General features: G+C 43.2%; 1 protein-coding gene and 1 pseudogene across 1 annotated transcript in view; both read left to right on the top strand.

The window, feature by feature from the left end:
- Positions 1 to 20,955, top strand: part of DPH6 (diphthamine biosynthesis 6) — a 275,217-nt gene that overhangs the window by 184,361 nt on the left and 69,901 nt on the right. Inside the window, exon 13 of the mRNA XM_066634307.1 lies at positions 18,590 to 18,832. Coding sequence (XP_066490404.1) covers positions 18,590 to 18,832 — 243 coding nt within the window. The remainder of the gene's footprint in view (positions 1 to 18,589; positions 18,833 to 20,955) is intronic.
- Positions 358 to 474, top strand: LOC136638068 (5S ribosomal RNA; annotated as a pseudogene).

Genomic DNA, 20,955 nt, shown 5'->3' with positions numbered 1-20,955 from the left:
CCCCAATCTCCATGTGGGCCAGCCCGCATCTGCCCAGGAATCTGGATGCAAAGCCTGCTGGGGCTACTGATCATGAAAGCGGCTGGCCGGTGCATAGTTTGGGGGAGATTGGCGACATGGTAGAGAGGCTCCCCAGTGGAATGGAGTGTTCTGCTCACCCAGGGGATGGATTCGGCTGTGCGCCGGATCCAGCCTGCAGAACATGGTATGGAGAGCCCTGTTTTAGGGTAACTGCCAGCAGAGGAAGGGGGAACACAATTTGTTACTGCCGACAGTTGCCCTAGAAACAGAGCCAGAAGTGATTTCACAAGAGGTGAAGACCATAAAGAAGACCATAGAGATCAGTAAAAAAAAAAATACTGTAGCTGTTACCCTGTACATGCCCGATCTCGTCTGATCTCGGAAGCTAAGCAGGGTCAGACCTGGTTAGTATTTGGATGGGAGACCGCCTGGGAATACCGGGTGCTGTAGGCTTATACCAGAGTCTTTCGAGACTGAAGGTTGCCAACCATGTTATGGGGGACCTCTATATAAGAATCTTCACCATCTGTTTCAAATCTCAACCAAACCACTTTTGACTCTTCCAAGAAACTTCAGTGCCAATCTGTTCTAATGTTTTTTTGCAAATTACAGCAAATCTGGTCTGAAAGCTCTATGCCGGTGGTTAGTACAGCCAGTGTCTCACCTGAAATATATAAAGTAAACTTCTCCTCTCAGAGCAAGCTACAAATGAAGGCCCTGAAGTGCAATACTGCAGTAACTGATTATTGTCATAGTGAACTGTTTTGTGTGTGTGTGTGTGTGTGTGTGTGTGTGTGTGTGTGTGTGTGTGTGTGTGTTTTTGCATAAGTGTATTATCCTAAGGGGAGTAGGTTCTGTCTTTCTGTAGCTTGTGTAGGTTGTTCTTCAGCTAATTGTTAGTGACAGGTACAGAACAACAAGGCCACCTGTGTGTGTGTTCATAGACTTCCTGCTTAAACAACTTGACACCTGCATTCCCCTATGAAAGCCTGTTGTGGTCCTTGAAATAAGCTTGAAATAAGTCATCACCCCGTGCGTTGTAATGCATAGAACCAACAAAATGTGGTTGGATTCAGTATTAGTAGAAGTGGTTCTGCTACAGCTCTACAGTGTAAAAGTGAAGACTTTCTGAAGTTTGCTTGTTGAAGTTCAGTGGTGCTACATTTCAATATAAAAACTCGCTCTAGTCCACTCTTTCCTTATTCTTCTATTTCTAATCCTCCTCTCTGAGAGTGCGGAATCTGCACTTTCAAACCCATGGCTTAATGCCATTCACCCTTAACAATGCCATGACTGTTTCCCATGATGATCAAACATATCTAAATAGAGTAAGGACTGAGGAATCAGGATAGCTCTACTCTGCACATTTCTCCATAGGAAGAAAAGTTTCACAGAATCACCATTGGTGACAATCAGGTTGCCAGCTGGGGAGAATCTACAAAGTTCCATTGACATCATAGTATTACCAAATACAGATGTGCGCCAGTTTGCGACGTTCTGGCTTATGCCGGAATCACATAATTGACGACCACGTGTGGTCATCGGGGGCGCACACCCCAACTCTCTGAAAGCAAGGGGAGTTCCCTTGAAACTGAAAGTCACATGAGAGACGCCATTTTCTTCGGTCTGAGCCTTGCACAGGCAGCCCATGGAGGTGCACTGCCTCTGGGAGGCTCAGACAACCCTCTGGAAGGGAGCAGAGCATCCACTTCCCTACTGAAGGTTAGCATTGCATCAAGCGCTGCTTGACCACAGGATCGCTGTCCCGATCCCTATCATTAAGTGGTGCACGACTGTAATCTCTAACACCTCTAACACAGCTACTCTTTATAGCATACACTACTTTCAGTTGTGTTTGTAATGGATATTATGGAGCTGTAGAACCATTCTACATTCTAAAAGACCATTCTAAAAGACCTTTAAAGCCCTATACTGCTCTGGACCAGGGTATCTTAGAGATCGCCTGCTCCCGTACAATCCGGCTCGCCCTCTCAGGTCATCAGAGAAGGCCTTTTTACAAGTGCCGCCGCCTAGGGAGGTACGTGGGGCGGCTGCAAGAAATAGGGCCTTCTCAGTAGTGGCACCAACGCTATGGAACTCCCTTCCCCTTGACTTAAGAATGGCTCCCTCTCTTGAGACCTTTCGGCAAGGCCTGAAGACCCTTCTGTTTAAACAGGCCTTCTGAGTTCTTGGCCTTTTAACATTTTTTTAACATCTTTTAATATTTTTTTTTACAGGCCTGATTCTTTTATGACTTGCTGCTGCTCTATGCTCTTTTTACCTATTTTTACTCTGACTGCTGTTTTTAGTATGTGTTAATATGTTTTTATTTGTTTTTAAATTGTTTTTAATATGTTGTAAGCCGCCTTGAGTCCCTTCGGGGAGAAAGGCGGGGTAGAAATAAAGTTATTATTATTATTATTATTATTCTGTACCTAAAATACGTTTTTTTTTCTCTGAGAAAGATGTCTGCATTGCACCTGTTATGCCTAATAGTAAATCTAAATGCGGATTGTACAGCTGCTATTCATCAAACGAAATCCTAAGGTGTGCTTGAACTGGCATGGCTGTCCCCGTGCCGGCTCAGTGTTGTAAATGTACCATAAGGCACATTTTAGAAATGGGCTATGTCAGAATGCCAGATGCAAGGGAGGGCACCAGGATGCAGGACTCTTGTTGTCTTGTGTGCTCCCTGGGGCATTTGGTGGACCACTGTGAGATACAGGAAGCTGGACTAGATGGGTCTATGGCCTGATCCAGCGGGGCTGTTCTTATGTTCTTATTTGCATCTACTCAGGAGCCAATGGGGCTAGCAGGAAGCCTGGCCCTGCAGCACCACATCCAAAACCTGTTGGTGGGAAGACATTTTGGAGATGGGGAGAAGATGTTTCTGGGTAGGAAGAGGATGAAATAAGGGGAGGATTGGGCCCGGAGTGAGGTGGAATCAGTGGCAGTGGCACATGCTATATCCTAACCCCCCTTCCAGTCCACCTGCTGTTACATTGGGCTTTCTGGATTTGTGCCACCTATAGAGCTGGCACAGATCTGAAAAGCCTCATGGGATGGCTGGGGTAAGGGGTATCCCCTTACCCAGAAGAGATCTCCAGCCTACTCCTAAACTGCAGTGCTAAACCAGCACAGTTTAGGATTGGGCTGCCCGACTGCGTGTGGCTGCCCATCATTATTATCCAAAACCAGCATTTTAGAAGAGCCAATGACATTCACGAAAGACACACATTTGAGTTTGATTATCGAGTCAGGTGTCTGCTGGGAAAGAGCATCCTGCTATGAGAATAGAGTGTCACACTGTTAATGTGTTTCATACACTGTGAATTACTGGGGTGTGATGTAGTGCTTTCACCTTTCTTACAGAATATTTTGGCTGCCTAGCCATCCCTCTTCTGTTTATAATCACACTCATTTAGGGAGATGGGTTGGCAGAGTAAAGACAGGTAGGAATGGCAAAAATCTAACTCATTCTTCATTAAATTTTATGACTGCAATCTCCAGTCTCCTTGAATGCCAAGTTTTCAGCATAATGTCACAGCCTTGAATGGAAGTGTCAATGGGAACCCGAGTTTAGAAAATTTTGGTCAGCTATCCTTGGCTGTTTTTATTGTAGTGATCTTGAGAGGTTTTAATATATGGTGCAAGGAACTGATATGTTCTTAGGGGTAAGTTTTTATTCTTTGAGTCATACAGTTAGGTGAGATTTTAAAAAATCCAGATAGAAATAATATTTGTACTTATGTACACATAAAAATAACTAGAAAAAGATGTTCCAACAGATATCTCTCTATATTTGCATTTGCTTACTCCTTGTAGGGCAATTCTAATTTTTGAAAAACCTCAGGGCTTGAGGCCATTAGTTATCTGATCCTTCCATCACCTGTGTTTTCATGGGAGGCTCTGCTCAGCTGCTTCAGTTCCACCAAAAATCAGGTTGCAACCCACCAGTGGGTCCCAATCTACATTTTGGGAAGCACTGATGTAGTGTTTATATTGCTGTGTGCAAAACATTTTCCGTTATGGAAAGGAGAAATATTTTTCAATTATATATATTTTAATTTTTAGTTAATTTTTAAAAAAATTTTAAATATATTTTTTAATGTTAAACTGCGGATAATTGTATGTTTTCTGTCCTATTCTTTGTATGACAGTACTAAATAAAATCCCTAAACAGTATTTGCACCATGTACTATGAAGTGTTTAGTCTGCTATATGCTTACTTCAGGATAATAAAATGTAATCGAAAAGACGGAAATAATTAAAATAATTTACTATTAATGTTCCAGCTACATTGTAACATACTGGAATTCTTGAGTAATAGATCTCTAGATATGGAACTCCGGATTGTGTGCATATACTAAATACCAATCTTGTGTGGCACACCATTGACAAGGTAATATCAACACAGTTGCATCAAAAATGGCTGTCGGAACACGAGCTAAGTGTGAAGATAATGACAAAGAATTTGCAGTCATGAAAAGCAACCAAGGGCCCAATCCGATCCAGTTTTCCAGTGCCAATTCTGCTGTGCCAATGGGGCGTGTGCTGCATCCTGTAGTGGGAGGCAGTCACAGAGGCCTCATCAACATAAGGGAACATTTGTTGCCTTACTCGGGACTGCATTACGGTTGCACCAGTGCTGGATAGGATTGGGCCCCAAACTGGCTATGATATGGAACCCCTGTTTCCATTTTTCCAGTTCTTTATTTTCCATTTCTAATTTCCATTTTTTTTTTTATTCTTTGATGAAATTTCTTGCAACCTTTCAGATTTTTCTTATGTAGGGTAAGAAACCTTTTTTAAAAAATTAATTAATTAAGAACATAAGAACAGCCCCACTGGATCAGGCCATAGGCCCATCTAGTCCAGCTTCCTGTATCTCACAGCGGCCCACCAAATGTCCCAATTAATTGACAGTATTTATATACCACTTTTCAACAAAAAGTTCACAAAGCGGTTTACAGAAAAAAATCAAATAACCAATGGCTCCCTGTCCCAAAAGGGCTCACAATCTGAAAGATGCAAAACACCAGCAGACACCACGAGAAAAGACACTGCTGGGGTAAGGTGGGCCAGTTACTCTCCCCCTGCTAGATAAAAGAGGAGCACCCACTTGAAAAAGTGCCAATTAACCAGTTAGCAAGGGACTGCTAGCTGGTTTTAAAATTGAAGTTCATATTATCTACATCCAGTACGACCTAAAAGATCTTGCCTTGGATACCAGGTGGCACGTAGCATGGCATAGCATGCAGAATTCAAAGCTCCATTTTGATCCCAGGTGTGAGCGTGACATGAAAATAGTCATTATAATAGATCATTGTACTTACTGCTTGGTAAAAGTGAACTACAAGTCATAATTAAAGACATCCCAGTTAGCACATGGTTGGGGTTGTTACCTGAGTGAAACTCGACACTGAAGAATATACCATATGAATAGAGATCACCATATACAACTATCTGCATTTCTCAGTAACTTTAGGATAACTGTATTTAATTTCTTCATCTTCAAAATCTGGGTAACCTGCATATTTGTGAACCAGTAGAAGTCGGCCCAATAAATGATGCCCAATTTATATTCCTTATACTCTGTGACTTTTAGGCCATCATCTATCTTAGAATAAGCAATCAGTCACCCTGATAGAAGTCACACAAGGTCTGCTGAATGTACACTCGGTGTGATGGACGATTCCTTGGGGCAAAGACCCATACAATCTGTATTCCTCTGTTGGCAAACATGTATTCAGTAACTAATAATGATGACTCATCTTCAAGCAGCCGCTACCCTCTCTGTCTCAGTAATATGTCTTTCTCTTCTACAGCGAGAGCATCTCCAAAATATGGTCAGTATCAGGATCTCTTTGTCATTAGCTTTCTCTTAAAATCCTGTCTTATCAGTCAGGTCCCTTCAGGGGCTGCCTTGTTCTTCAACTATAAATTTCCTCCATCATAACTCTTGTTCTGAGGTTTCCAAAACCAGAGGCAGTTATCTAGTGTGTCCATCACCTCTCTGCTTTTTATTGTGGTGCCTTAAAACATAAAATCGGGAACCCAATGTATGATGTCTAAATGGCTGCCTGTAATCACCATACCTAAAGGTCATTTTCATTTTCTTTCAACCAAATGTTCTCCTTTTCTTTTAATACATTTCAGAGATTTTATGGAATCTGGGCCCTAGGATTTTTATTTTGCACTTTCCCAAATCAAATCACATATTCCTGTTTCCAGCTGTGATTTCTAACCTGTCTACGGCTCTTGGTCTTATTTCTCTATTCTCATTTATGTTAATAAAACCCCGCATCTTAGCATGCTCTGTGGATTTCATTAGTATGCCACTAATCCCATCTTCCATTGCATTAATGAAGATGTTAAACACAATCAGTCCTAGCATCAATCCCTACGGCACCCCACTAAACTCCTGTCCTAAGTTAATATGTTGGGATTCCTCATTAAACTTCTTGCATTCCCCTGGCTAGTTAAAAAGTATTTATATCCACGCTGATTTAAATTATGTTCTTCAGTTACTGTATCATGAACTATTAAAATCCAGAAGTTACTGCATTTCTTTCATTCATCAGTTTCAGAATTTATCTTAAAATGCTGTCAAATCTGACTAGTCTAGTATATTCTGTAGACATTCTGCAGGGACACTTAAATTCCTCATCCAATAATGCAATTTTTCCTTCTCCTTCCAGTCTTTCCCTGTTTAAAAATTGGACATGCTTATGTATTTGTTTAATAAAAAAACATTTTAATTGATGTTTGTCTCGTTTCATTTAGCACTCAGAGCTTTTAGAAATATTATATATGCATGCAGAAGTCCTAATTATGTTTTAGAACTTCAGATGGCTTCTCTGTTCTGTTTTAGTTGGATCAGTACTGATTAAAGTTAAATCATTATGTGAGCCATAAGATTAATAGTCTATATTTTGACATGAGTGGGACGATGATAGCTCATTACTGTCCTGTTGCAGTATCTTGAAATGTTTCTGTGATTTGATTGAAAAAAGAGCTACTTCATTACAACTGGGCCTAACTATGTATTACATGCAAAAGAGCATTTGTAGATACTTTATTTTATATTATTTAAAGGAAAGGATCTGAAGAAGGTGATGGGAATCAGAGAAGCAACCACTGAGTGTTTCACCTGACCACTTGTCTGCTTGAAATGATCCCCCCTTTTTATTTTATTCAATTGTTTATTATATTTCTGTCTTGCCCTTCCCCCAAAGAGTTCAGGATAGTGCCCAAGTTCCTTTGTACCCCTTTGCCTTTTATCCTTGCAACAAAGGGTGAAAGAAAGTCCCCCAATGAACAGAGTGGAAGTTTGAGTAAGCCCCCTCCTGGTCACCCAACTATCCTGCCCAGATCTACAACTCCAGCCCGATTTGAGTGAATTACTATACCAACAGTGTTTGCCACAATTGAGGCTCTTGTCTACATATACTACATATACAGCTGAGATAGTAAGAGTGTTTCTGAATACAGTACTTCTACTAGTAGTTCCACTAATTCCATTAGATACAAAGAGGTGGCAGCGAGATGTAAGTGTCTTGTGGTCTTGTGAGTGTTCCCAGAGGCACCTGGTGCCACTGTGAGATACAGGGAACTGGAGCAGATGGGTTCTGGGTCTGATCCAGCAGGGCTCTTCTTATGTTCTTATGTTCACTTTTGAACTTGCTGTTCACTTGATTGAATGCTTCCCCCCCCTTCTTCTTCTTAAACCCTCTTCATAGAAAAGAAAAAAAGTCTTCTCTTAAATTCTGTGTGTGTGGGGTTGTATTTTTCCCCCAGTGGGGAAAAAGTGCAAACATGTGACTGTCACCATGATACAGGCAGCCCCTATATCATAAGATAGTACAGTTCAGAAATAGTTTTACCACCTTGCAATCTGCAGGAGACTTCCACCTCTGTCATTGTGAGTGTTTCAGTTTCAGTGGAGGGGGCAGACCTTTCAACAGTCTGCATTTTCTTCTTGATGCTTTTGGGTGGAGGCGGTTAGTGGTCAAACTACACAATACATGCAAACATATATAACTGCAGTCCATCTGTAATCCTTTGGTGGGAAAAGCTATTTGGGGGAGGGTGTGGAGCCAGGATTAGTTGTGTGAGGAATAAACCCCCCCACCCACTTCTCCACTGTCAGTTTCATCCTCCCAAAGCTGCTTATAAGATACAGAAATCTAGTTATTCATGTCTGCATGCAATGTGTAGCTTGATATTTCATGGATTTGCACTCCAAAGGTGTCATATCAGCAGCGAACTTAGCATAAGGTGAACAGGGCAAATGCGCTGAGCCCGTGTGACGCTAGGACTGCGCAGGAAGCCTTACTGAGGCTCCCGCGTGATCGGAAACTATGCTTCCGGTTTTCCGAAAGTACAGTTTAAGACAGTGGGGAAGTCTCAGAATACTTCCCCTGCTGGTCTTAGCGTCACATGAGGCTCCCTTGCACTTTGTGATTGTGGGGGGTGGCGTCACATGGGGGGCGCCATCAATAACCTTTGCCCTGGGCGCATGTTACTGCATGATATAGACCAGTGTTTCTCAAACTGTGGGTCAGGACCCACTTGGTGGGTTGCGAGCCAGTTTCAAGTGGGTCCCCATTCATTTCAATATTTTATTTTTTAATATAATTAGACTTGATGCTATCATGGTATATGACTGCATCTGGGGAAATGTTGCAGTCCTGTACTTTTAACAAATTACTCTGTATATTCTTTTAACAATGATAGTAAATGTGGGTAGGATTGCAACCTAGGGTTATTAAAAATTTTCCTGCTTGATAATGTCACTTCCGGTCATGACATCACTTCCAGTGGGTCCTGACAGATTTTCATTGTGGTTGGGTCCCGGTGCTAAATGTGTGAGAACCAGTGCTATAACATTTCTGATGAGTCTTAATACTCAGTGGTTTTTCGTTTTAAACCTGCAGACAGGTATTCCTTTTGCTTTGTAATTTTTTCCACGTGAAAATGGTGAGTGCTCACCATTTTCAAGTGGGAAGGATTTTTTGTGTGTGCGTAATAAAATCAGGCTGAAATTAATTGCATTCCCCCTCCGAGTCTGCTTTCAAGCCCACTCAGCTTGTTGTGAAGACTTTCTTAGTCTTCTTTTTGTGTAGAAAATGATTTTCATCTCAATAGCAGACAACAAATTTGTAAACTAAATACAGATTAATTACTGCTGAACTGTGAAGTTGACCTCTGGTTTTAATTTCATTAAAGACGATTAAAGTAACAAATATTTCTTCATAATAGTCACAGAACTATTCTTACAGCCCACTCCTAGTCAAGCTTGGGCTGCCGGCCAGAGCGCATTATGACAGTGGAAGACACTTCTGCTGTTGCAAAATGGCTGCCAACGGTACGCAGAGTGCTCCGTCAGCGGCTGTTTTGGGAGCACTGCCACAGTGCTCCCTGACTGTTGTCAATTTCCACCCTGCCCACCAGAACTAAAGTAGTGGGAGGGGTGGGCAGTGAGAAACTAGATGTGGAAGGGGAGCAACAGGGCATGGGGAGGCTCTAGGAGGGGGTGGATCCAATGGCGATGGCATGCACCTGATCCGTGCCCTTGTTTTTCAGCCTCCCTGTTCCTTTATCCTCCTTGGACTTAAGCCAGCTAAAGAGCTGGCATGGGAAAGGGATGTTTATGGAGGGGTAAGGGAGTGGGAGGCTTACAGTGGCTGGCTTACAGAGGAGTAAAGGAATTCTCCTTTCTCCTCCCCAGCCTCCTGATCCATACCCCCTCCACTGGATACAGCGCACTTGGTTTTTGGAGCAGCTGCTTCAGCCCTTAGCTTATGCATCAGCTGCATCAGCCCTTAGCTTATGTTATGTGTAGCACAATCCTATCTTGCACTGGAACAAGCAGGCCAGGAGGACTGCACTGTATCCAGCACAAGATAGGGCCCCAAAGTGGCTCAGCCAGAGGCAAGAGGAAACTCTTCCCCTGACCCCCGGGTGAGCCACTGCAGCCCCAATGGGTTTCCTTGGACTTGCGCCACCTCTGGAGGTGGCATAAGTCCAAGGAGAGCAAAGCAACTTGCAGGCTCTCTGCACTGCTTACAAACAGGGGCTAGGATTTGGCATATCTGCTGGGTCCCAGCCCCGCCTCCCACTCCCCACCTGCCTGCTTACCCCCAGGACCACCGTCCCCCACCTCAGAACACCTCCTCTCCACCTCCCCCCTGCCCACGCCAGAGCCTTGTGTCAGCCAACGCAAGGCTCCCTGTCAGAGTCAGCACAGAGGCTGGATTCAGTGTCTGCAGCCCAGCGCGCATCCCTGCATCCCGGCCCAGCCAACTCTCAAGGAGGCACAAACGAACTTTGCAGCACGTTTGCAACCCTCCTGGATCGGACAAGGGACTTGCGCCGGCCCAAGGGCGACTTAGGATTGTGCCCTTAACTGCATAAAGTATTTTTCTGTTTGTAAGACACAAGCATATTGTTGCATTAGTTCCGTTGTAATCTTCCCAATCCTCTCAAACCATGGTTTGGAAGCTCAAATATGTATTGCAAACTTCTATGCTCTATCATGCTCATTTCTCATCTCCTCACATGCTCCAGTTGTCTCCCTCCACTTTTTGTTAGTGCAATCCATCATATAGCCAAGCACACAATTTGTTTGTAAACCATGAATCCAAACCTTGTTGGTCCCTGGTTCTGAGTCAAACTATGGTTTGTGCAAACTATAGTTTGTCTGATTAGAACAGTGCAAAATTTGTCTCTGAAATGAAAATAGCTGATCTTTACTAGTTTTGATGTGCTGAACACAAAAATGACAATGAAATCTGTTGATTGACTCTAGTTTAGGAGGAGATTAAATGCATTGCGTACATAAGTTGTGGGAAAGATGCAGACATTGACCAGTACATGTCTATGCAATTGTCTGTTGTGGATCTTTCACTAACCATAGCCAATCTTGCATTGTCGTATTCATGTTCAACACCTTAAAATATATAAGAAATTACTAAGGGCCCAGTCCTATCCAACTTTCCAGCTCTGGTGTAGCCACAATGCAGCCCCATGATAAGGGAACACATGTTCCCATACCTTAAGAAAGCTCCAATGACTGCCCCTCCACCACAAGATGCAGTGCACACCCCACTGACACAACTGCACCGGCACTGGAAAATTGGATAAGATTGGACCCTAACTTAATGGGGGGGGGTCATGACCTTTTAAAAAATTTGTTGTCCATTGATTATGTCCTCCAAAACCTGGTTTGGAGAATCAAGAATGCTGCAACTGAAATGACCCATTAATATAATTATGTGCTTTTAAATATGAAAAAAATATTTAATTCAATATTGTGAATCAAACACATTTTTAAAGAGAACAGAATTTTGTATTCATTACCCATCTTTACAAAAAGAAGCCAGTAGTGGTCCATCAATGAAAAGCAATTTATCCGTTTTCCAAATGTAATACCTTTCTGATCATTTCATAGAGAGAAAAGACTATCCACTTTTGGATAGACTGTGGTACTATCCACTTCCCACAAACGAAGTGTTCAGCCGGAATCAGTTGCATTACAAAGCTGTGCATCTTTCTGAACAAAGCAATATGGCAGTGTGGATTCCTGGACTTTGAAGTTATTGAGCATGTATCAGTTGTTTCAGCCAAAGCTTTCTGAAAATTCTATTTGCCCGAGAAAGTTCAATAAGAGATTCCACATTACCAAATGCAGCTTCACCACTGTTAGCTTAATACGGGGGACGTAGGCAGAAGGAATTACCATATATTAAATTAAAGTCTCACCACCTTAAAGCTGTAATCTCTTTAGAAAAGATAATTTCTATCTAACTTAATCAGCAAGAGGTCTTTATTGCCTGAAGTATTAATTGATTTAAACCCTCTATAAGGTCAGAGGTACACATGGCTGACCAGAGGCAGCCAATTAACACATTGTCAGTTGTGCTTATTTACCTTGACTGAACATAATGGTGGGTTATTTGACTGGCAGGGGTGGGGAGTGGGTGCCACTGAATCGTCTATGAACTTTAACCTCTGAAAGGGCAGCAGTCAGTCAGGCATCAGATTGCCCTCGCAACAAATGTTTAGGTTATTGCATTTTGGCTTGGTTATTATTTTAGAGACAGGTGAACTGCTCTTTCTGAGCAATTAGTATTACGCTAGCCCAAAAGTACTCCTTAGTCAGTGCCTAGTTGGCTAGTTCAAAAAAATCCTTCATTTTTTTGTACATCCTTAGTTCCTTTTTATTTTATGTGCTTGTGATGGGCCACAGTTTAGTCATTTAAATAATTTTAGAACATGCTCATGTGCATCAAGAAAATCTCACTTCCATTAAATTCAGCAGATCTTATTTGCACTTAAGTTGGATGGCAACCTTCAGTCTCGAAAGACTATGGTATAAGCCTACAGCACCCAGTATTCCCAGGCGGTCTCCCATCCAAGTACTAACCAGGCCTGACCCTGCTTAGCTTCCAAGATCAGACAAGATCAGGCATGTGCAGGGTAACAGTTGCTGCGCAGTTGCCTTGGGTCTTTCCATATGGCAGGTCACACTGTCGTTGGCAAACCAACAGAACCTTAAATAAGCCATACATTTTGTTACAGGCACAGCTATTAAGGACATAGTGATTATTAGATAATGTTGTGAAAGATGGGGTAGTAGGAAGAATGTGCTTTATCAAGTTATGCTCATACGCCACTAATGGTAAGCATTCCCCCAGCAAATTGTTGTGCTCTATAAGTAATATTACTCTCTATACCATCACAATACAATGGGCCTTCAGTATCCACGGTGAATTGGCACTCGCGTAGATTCAGATTCCAGGACTTTCCAGGGCAAGGGTGTCAACCATAAGGCCCGCGGGTTGAATGTGGCCCCTGGAAGCAATCTCTCCAGCCCCTGTTATAATTGGGCTCTCCCATCTTGGTAATTGGGCTCTCTCATATCTTGAAATTATGTTATTTGCAGCAGATGAGTTTCTGTGCTCAAACGAAGTGTGTATTTCTGGTCATCATCTGCTTAATGATGTCACTTTCTGCTTAATGATGTCACATCTGGCCCTCAGCAGGCACCCTAAATGTTAACTTTGGCTCTCTGTATGAAACAGGTTTGACATCCCTGTCCTGGACACAGAAGAAGGAAAGAAACTTCCCAGTACTATTTTCTTACAACCAGGTGTTTTTGGTCAAGCTGAGGCTGAAGCTCTCTGTATGACCAACTCCTGAGAAACTTCAAATCCTTCTTAGACCTGTTGGGGCAGCCCTTCCCCTACCTTCCCAAGTGCAACTTCTGCAACTATCTTGGATGCTATCTTTTCTTGACACTGTGCCCTGAGGGAAGGCAAGAAGGGGAGAGCCCAGACCGTGGAACTCAGTCACCAGCTCTGAGAAACCATCAAGGGTCTGAGATACTCCATTGTTAAAAATCCTTTTTTTTCATTAGCATTGTAAACTGCCTTGAATGCCTTTGCCAAGGCAGTACCTAAGCACAATAAATAAATGGGTTCATACATGTTTTCCCTTATGTATATTTTATTTACTTATACTAGGACCAAACAAGTATTTTATTTATTTATACTATGACAAAAAGGAATATGCAGCAAGTTTTTGAGCTCTCCCAGTGTCATTTTTTTTTTAACATTGGAAGCATTTTGAGAATGGTTGCTGAAACTGTTCCTGTGTTCTGTCGATGGGTTCTGTGCACAAAGCTAAGTGTGATTCTTGGACCAGAATTAGGTTACATGCATTTACTTCAAGCAGCGAAGTATCAAGTTGTAGAACTCCAGGCTATGTTCTACAATATAATTGGCACCCTCAGTCAGATCATCCCATTTCAGTCTTGCTAGGCTTGACATTTCTCATTCCTTTTCCACTGGCAAGCCACAGTATGATTGATCTACTGCATGGACAAACAAGCTTGATTTTCTTTGCTGCAGATGTCATATTGATTTGTAACCTAGTCATTTTATTCAAAACCTGAAATTGTTTGTTTTTTTTAAAGTAATAAATGCTTGGAAATCAAGCACTTCAGAATTAATAAGGTATAACCTACGATTAGTATGCAATACTTGATAATGCTGACACTGTAGGACTTGGGGTCTGTATCAAAGTTTTATCAGCAAAACCACTTTGGGACAACAAAAAACTAATGTTTTCTTATTGATTGCAACCACTACTCGACATGCATGACACATGCTTTTGGAGTTTCCAAAACCACTCATATCAACCACTGGAAATACAATCCAAATTAACTTCACTTAATGAAGTTATACTTTATTACTTTAATTGCACTCCAGCATTCCAGTACATTACTATGCTTAACAAGATGTTTACATTACAAAATGTACATAAGCACGCACCCCAGTTGGAAATCACAGCACGTTTGACAATGAAATTGCACATCTTTGGAAACGGTACATATCAACAAGGGGGGATTGATGTGTGCTCAATGTACAATTGAAGCAAGTCTATTAACTTATTATTCAGTTATATTTCTATTATTTCTATTACAAATTATTAAATGCTATACAACCTTTATTAAAAATCGACCATTTTGTAAAACAACTACAGCAGCCAAAAAAGCCAAATTCAGGCACTTTCTAGACCCACACACTAAAGGGTGTGGTGAGTACTGCAGGTGCCGCAGTGCACCATGTAAGCTGTCCCTCCCACTTGCTTTTGGAGCAGTTCTGGGCAGCGACAGCAACATGCAGGTCTCCTGCGCATTGCTGTCACTGCCCAGAATGACTCTGACGGTGAACGGGGGGGCTGCTTACACGGGGTGTTGAGGTGCATGTAGTACTTCCCCCGTAGCCTCACTGTACCCTCTTTTAATAAGCACGACAAATGCTGCATTTGTTCCCATTACCATGCTTTCACTTGGTCCAAGTGAACATTTCCCCACTGAAATATCTGCTTCTATTCTAGATCACTCTGCCATCTTAGATATTTGTCAGGATGTGAGCTATTATTACAAGCACGGGAGGCTGTTGCCTTGGAACGAGAGCCCAGAGCTTTGCCAGTTTCTGCAAAGTACTCTTGAGATTTGTTTTGAACTTTTCTTTAGAACGACAGGGGTTAATTTTGCCAGAAGTATCCAGGAGACTTTTAAGACGGTGTTATCTTGGTACATATTTCAAAACACTGACAGCTATTTTATCAGTAATTAGTATTCATATTATGTCTCAAACAATCTGTTCAGGAACGGGAGAGAAATGAACTGGTTGAACAGCTCTTTCTATCTGATAATTAATGTTTGGTGGGGGTGCCTGCAAAATTGAGGTCAAATGGGAATGTTTGTGTTTTTTTAAAAAGTAGAATAATGGAAATGACCTGCACCCGGGGCTTCGCTTTGTCTGCTGAGTTAACTTTGGAATCCACCCTTCTTAAGAAATAAAATATCACCTCTGAATAATTTCATTCTGGATTTGTTGCTCATCTTGTCAGTATGACACTTGATAGCTGGCTGGACTCCCTTGTTCAATGGCACATATTTTTAAATAGCACACATCCTCCCCTCACCCCCCACAACGACCATTTGTTCTTTTTCACAAAAATATTAATTGCATTCATTTTTCTTCCAATTCTCCATGGTTATATATAGCATGACAAAACAATATTTTAGACATCTTAAACAATTTAAAAATATAATTGACGAGTGTCAGCTGATCTGGTCTTTCTTTTTTCTCTCTCTCTTCGCCACCTCCCCCTCTTCAGCTGCTAATCATAGAATTTGATTGCCAAATAGTTTTAACATACTCATCCAATAGTTACATGTGTGAGTCTTCTGTGAGACACAGGAGGTTTATAAGGACAGATTTGGAGTTGCATATGGGTTTGTCACATGGTTTGATTGCTGTGTCTTTGAGGACATCGGGCTTTTTTTTCTTTTAACACAATTCCCCCCCCCCCCAAATAATTTCTCCCAAATAATTTATGCTAAATTCATTTTTTGTATTATATATAGTTTGGGCTGGAACTGCATGTGATCAGAAAGGAGTGGCATAGCTGAGCCATCTGGCACCCAGGACACAAAATTTTTTAACATCTCCCATAAACCAAATCAAATTTAACACCCCCAACTGTGTCCAATCATATCTAGTCACACCCGGGAGGGGGTCTGAGGCGCAGGGTGGCCTCCCCATACCTCCGAAGTCCTCCTGGAGGCCTTACAAAGGCACTTTGGGTTTTCACTAAAGTGAGACTCAAAATGTCTTTCTCAGGATCCTGGAAGTTTTTTAAAGCTCCAGCTCTTCCTCAGGATCTGCCATCGGAGTGTAGGTTGGCAGTCCCTCAAGACGTGGTACCTGGGGCAATGTACCTCCACCCCCCCTTAAGTATGCCACTGAATGGCATCAAAAGCCGTAGCTCAGCATTTCTTTCTACTTTTCCCCCGGCAATATCTAGTATGACAAAATATGTTTTGTGACATCACCATACTGTGAGTTTTCCCACCTATATTTCACTTGTTGAAATGAAAAGTAAGAGCCCTGAATGTAGTGGGAATATTTTGCCCTGTAGCAATGCTGTTGGTGTTGATTGAGGGCGCAATAGAGTCTGTGACATGGTGTGGTGTGTTTGCCCGTGAGTTATTGTTACAGGTTTCGGGGTTACCCATATGCTATACCCTGTCCATGCCTCTTTGAAGAACCAGTCATTTTTTCAAGAACATCATGTAGGTCTGTTATGGTGACTGCAAAATGCTCAGCTGACAGCAAGGTACCTCCATCCAGCATTTGCTGATTTGCCTCTCTCCCATTGCAGCCCTCCACACCATATCCTTGCACCATTCTGGCACATCCCCTGACCTTCAGAAGCCACTTTTTGGAACCAAAGGGATGATGTGGGAAAATCCCTTGCATGAAATCCTTCTGTTTGTGCCTGTCTGGATTTGAGCTACATAGGGCGCAATCCTAACCCACGCTGGAGCAGGCAAGCCAGGAGGCTTGCGCTGCATCCAACGCAGGGTTGCAGCGAGCAGCAGCTCAGCCACAGACAAGGGGAAGCTCCTCCCCTTACCCGTGGGTAAGGGCTGCGCGCCCCTATGCATCTCCTGTGGTGGCGCAAGTCTGAGGAAAGTGGAACGGCTTGAACTGCCAGGTCCCAGCCCCACCCCAGCTCCCCACGCGCCTGCCCTCCCCACACGCAATAACGCCCCCTCCCATCCCCTCCCCACGCCTCCCCAAGTGGCGGCGCGGGAGCCACGGCGGAGGCTTCTGCCTCCGTCCACGCAGCGGCGCGTCTGAATGCACCGACGCAGCTCCCTCCTAAGGAGGCGCAAACGTGCTTTATGGCCCGTTTGCAACCCTCCAGGGCCACCTATACCGGCATTACTGCCGGTTAGGATTGCACCCATAGATGCATAAATCCCATGAAAATGAGCATGCAATGAGGTTACCGTATCTTCGACAGTAAACACATCCAATGACGCTGCAGCCCTATCCTATCCCGACACATCCGCTGTGGCAAAATGGCCACCGACAGCGTGTGGAGCACTCCGTCAGTGCCCATTTCAAGAGCACTTTGTGGCCATTGCTGGTTCCCGATGTGCCCACTGGAGCAGGTAAAGCAGTGGCAGGGACAGGGGTGGGCATGGAGAGAAGAATGGGGGCAGAAAGGCTGCTGCAGGGGGGTGGATCCAATGTGATGGCGCATGCTGAATTCTATCCCCTCTTTTAGTAACCCCTTTGTCCTTTTCTTCTCCTTGTGCAGCTGCGGAGCTGGCTCAGGTTCAAGGAGACCCATTGCAGAGCAGGAGGCTTATGGAGGAGGAAGGGGAATAATTCCTCTTTCCCCTCTGAAGTCACCTGATCCACCACCACCCCACTGGATACAGCGCAGACATTTTTCTTGCGGCTTCCTCAGCATGGGGAGCATAGAATTGGTCCCTTAATCTTGCAAAAATACTCATATTAATCATTAATTTAAAAAAAATACAACACTACTATACTACAGGGAACTATTGTGGCCTTAGCTGTTTTAGATGGGCTTTTGGCCTCATTCAGTGGGGCTCTTCTTATGTTCTTACGAAGCCCTTGAAATCTCATCTTACAATGTGGAATACTGCTCAAATAAGAACATAAGAAGAGTGCCACTGGATCAGGCCAAAGGCCCATCTAGTCCAGCTTCCTGTATCTCACAGCGGCCCAGCAAATGCCCCAGGGAGCACACAAGACAACAGACACATACGCACACAAAACACAACATAGCCAATAAGGGTATGGGCAAGTTGCCAGGTTGTAAACAAATTTACTTGAAAAGTGAGAGAAGATCTTCCATTGATATCTTAGAAATACTGTGACATTGTGAAAGGTTAAATTTACATATTTCGAGGCTTACCTATTCAGTTCACCGCCGAGTTGTTTGAAGGTGATTATGTGTCTACGGACATCCTGTATTACCTTTCAGGTCCAAGCTTATTAAAATGCTGTACTTTTTTATGATACTGCTAAATCCTTGTCAGAAATGACCTTTACGCTGGTATACCTGCTCCTTTTGTACCAAAGTTAAAGGAAAATTTTGTTACAGCCTCTTGTGGCAAATGTAAAAGCATAATTCCAACAGGTTCCTTGTACTTTTTCCCCACTAGGTTGGTGATGTCCTCTACTGTGCAGGACAGATTGCCCTGGTGCCATGTACCATGCAGCTTACAAGTGCTGGCATAGAAGCAGAAGCCTGGGTTTCCTTGTGCCACGTGGAGAAAGTCCTTAAAGCCATGAGCCACGATGCTGAACTTCACCATGTACTTCTGGCAAACTGTTATGTAACTGACAGCAAGTACATATCTGTCGCTCAAGCTACATGGCAGAAGAAATTAAGAGAACTTAAAAAGGTATATATAATATCAATTTTCTTCCTGCTTTGAAAATAACAGTTTATGATTTTTTTTTCTCTCTCTCTCTCTCTTTCCAACTTGAAGCAATATCAGAATATACTCAGTGCATTTCGCTGGGGTTCAAATAAGACCGATATAATAAGGTTTGATTGAGCTGTTATGTTCTGGATCATAAGTGGCTGTGCACAGATGAGAAAGAAAATTGCTTAATAGAAAGTTATATTCATCACCAACTTTGTCTTAATTCCCCAGAGCAATGAGTTAGAAAAAAGTCTTAAAGAGCCACCAATTCCAGCTGGGAAGCTTTGGAGGATGTTTAACACATGAAATGAATGCCCATGTCCATTTCTTTGGGGCTATAGCTTATTTTCTTACTTTATGAATTCTGCAATTATTTTCATATTTATTATCTGTAAAGTTCATCTTTTGTTAGGTAAACTTCATTTTTTTCTATATTACTCACCGTATTATTATTTAAATGTTATATTCATAAGACCCAAAGATATTCATAAGACCTGAATATAAGTCTTATATTCATAAGACCCAAAGATAATAAAAGGCACCCATCTCTGATCCTGGAAGAGTGCTGCCAGTGAACTAGATGGACCAAGGCTATCTAAGGGCCCAATCCTAAAGAGTGTGCGCTGGCTTTCCGCTGGCACGCACTGTCGCTAACGTGTCGTAAGGCATGTTTGCGGGCCCTAGCACCATTGCTCCTCCGGTGCTAGCCCAACGCTGTCTGGCACCGGACTAGCGCCAGAGCTCTGCTGTGGACTGCTGAGCATCAGAAAGGTAGGTGGGGGCGTGGAGGGAGGCAGGGAGGAGGTATTCCAGGGCAGGAGAAGGAGGAGGGATGGCAGGGAGAGTGCTGGTGGGAGGCGTTCTGGGGAGAGAGAGTGGGGCAGGAGGGAGTCAGGACTGGTGGAACTTTGCTCCACCAGATCCAGAGCCTCCGTGTCAGGCTGGCCACCTGACACAGAGGCTCTTCATTCTACACCAACCTTCAGGTCGCTGTAGAATCGAGTAGCCCCATTGCAGGGCTACTCAGTTTACCTGGGGGAAGGGGACGAGTGTCCCCTTCTCCCGAGAAGGAGGTGGTGGCTGCCTGGAGCACGCAGGATGCAGCGGCAGCCATTTTCATCGCAGCTGCAGCCCTGTACCCTGGGCATCTCAGGATTGGGCTGTAAGTCAATAGATGGCCATATGTTCAAGTCTTGGGTTCACATGCTCCCTTCCTCCTGCTTTCCTGACTTTATGTGCTGAAATGGGAAAAATTTGGCGTCCGTTTATACAAACCTTTTGTCCTGGCCCAGCAAACCATAGTTCCCCTGAAGATTTGATTCAAACTCTGGTTTGCCATTTGGGTTTATGGTTTGCAATTTGGGCTTACAGGTGATGATTTGCTTCAAAATGAGATCAGACACTTCCGAGCTCAGTGTGCAAGGGGAGGAGGGAATCCGTGAGCTTACACAAGCTGTGAGCTTACACGAGTTGAGCATCCTTATCTGAAAATCCAAAACCCTCTGAAACCCAAGACTTTTTGAGCGCCAACTTGACAGCACAAGTGGAAAATTTCACCTGACAAGCAATCATAAGATTGCAATCATCGATGATTGCTTATCAATAGCATATAAATTCAGAGTCAGGAATGAAGGTAATGCCAAACAATCAGAGACAGTCCATATGTGTGGCTGAGATAGTGACACCTTTGCTTTCTGATGGTTCAATATACAGGTATAACCTAATTATCCATGGATTTTTTTACCTGCGGTTTTATCTCAGCGCGTTGAGAAGGGCCCTTTAAATTAAAGGGAAAACATCATTTTAAAACAGCCTTGTTAATGCGAGAGAGAGCAACTGCCTGACAATCCATCAATCATTCTGTCTCCAGGCACTTAGAACAGCTTCACTCCAAGGCAAGGACCCCTTCCTTCCCCCTGAGCATGTGAAAGAATGATAATCACTTTGCATTCTTTCCCAGAGCTGTGCTCTGGGTGAAGGGAGGGGTCGCTGGCTCAGAGTGAAGACTTTCTAAGCGCTTGGAGAGAGGCTGATTGATGGATCGTCTGCCTAATAACTCTGTCTTTCATCACCAAGTTCTGCAAGGCTGTTTTTAAATC

This window comes from Tiliqua scincoides, chromosome 1 (genome assembly GCF_035046505.1).
Source record: "Tiliqua scincoides isolate rTilSci1 chromosome 1, rTilSci1.hap2, whole genome shotgun sequence".
NCBI classification, from domain to species: domain Eukaryota; kingdom Metazoa; phylum Chordata; class Lepidosauria; order Squamata; family Scincidae; genus Tiliqua; species Tiliqua scincoides.
This window is presented reverse-complemented; position numbering and strand designations above follow the sequence as displayed.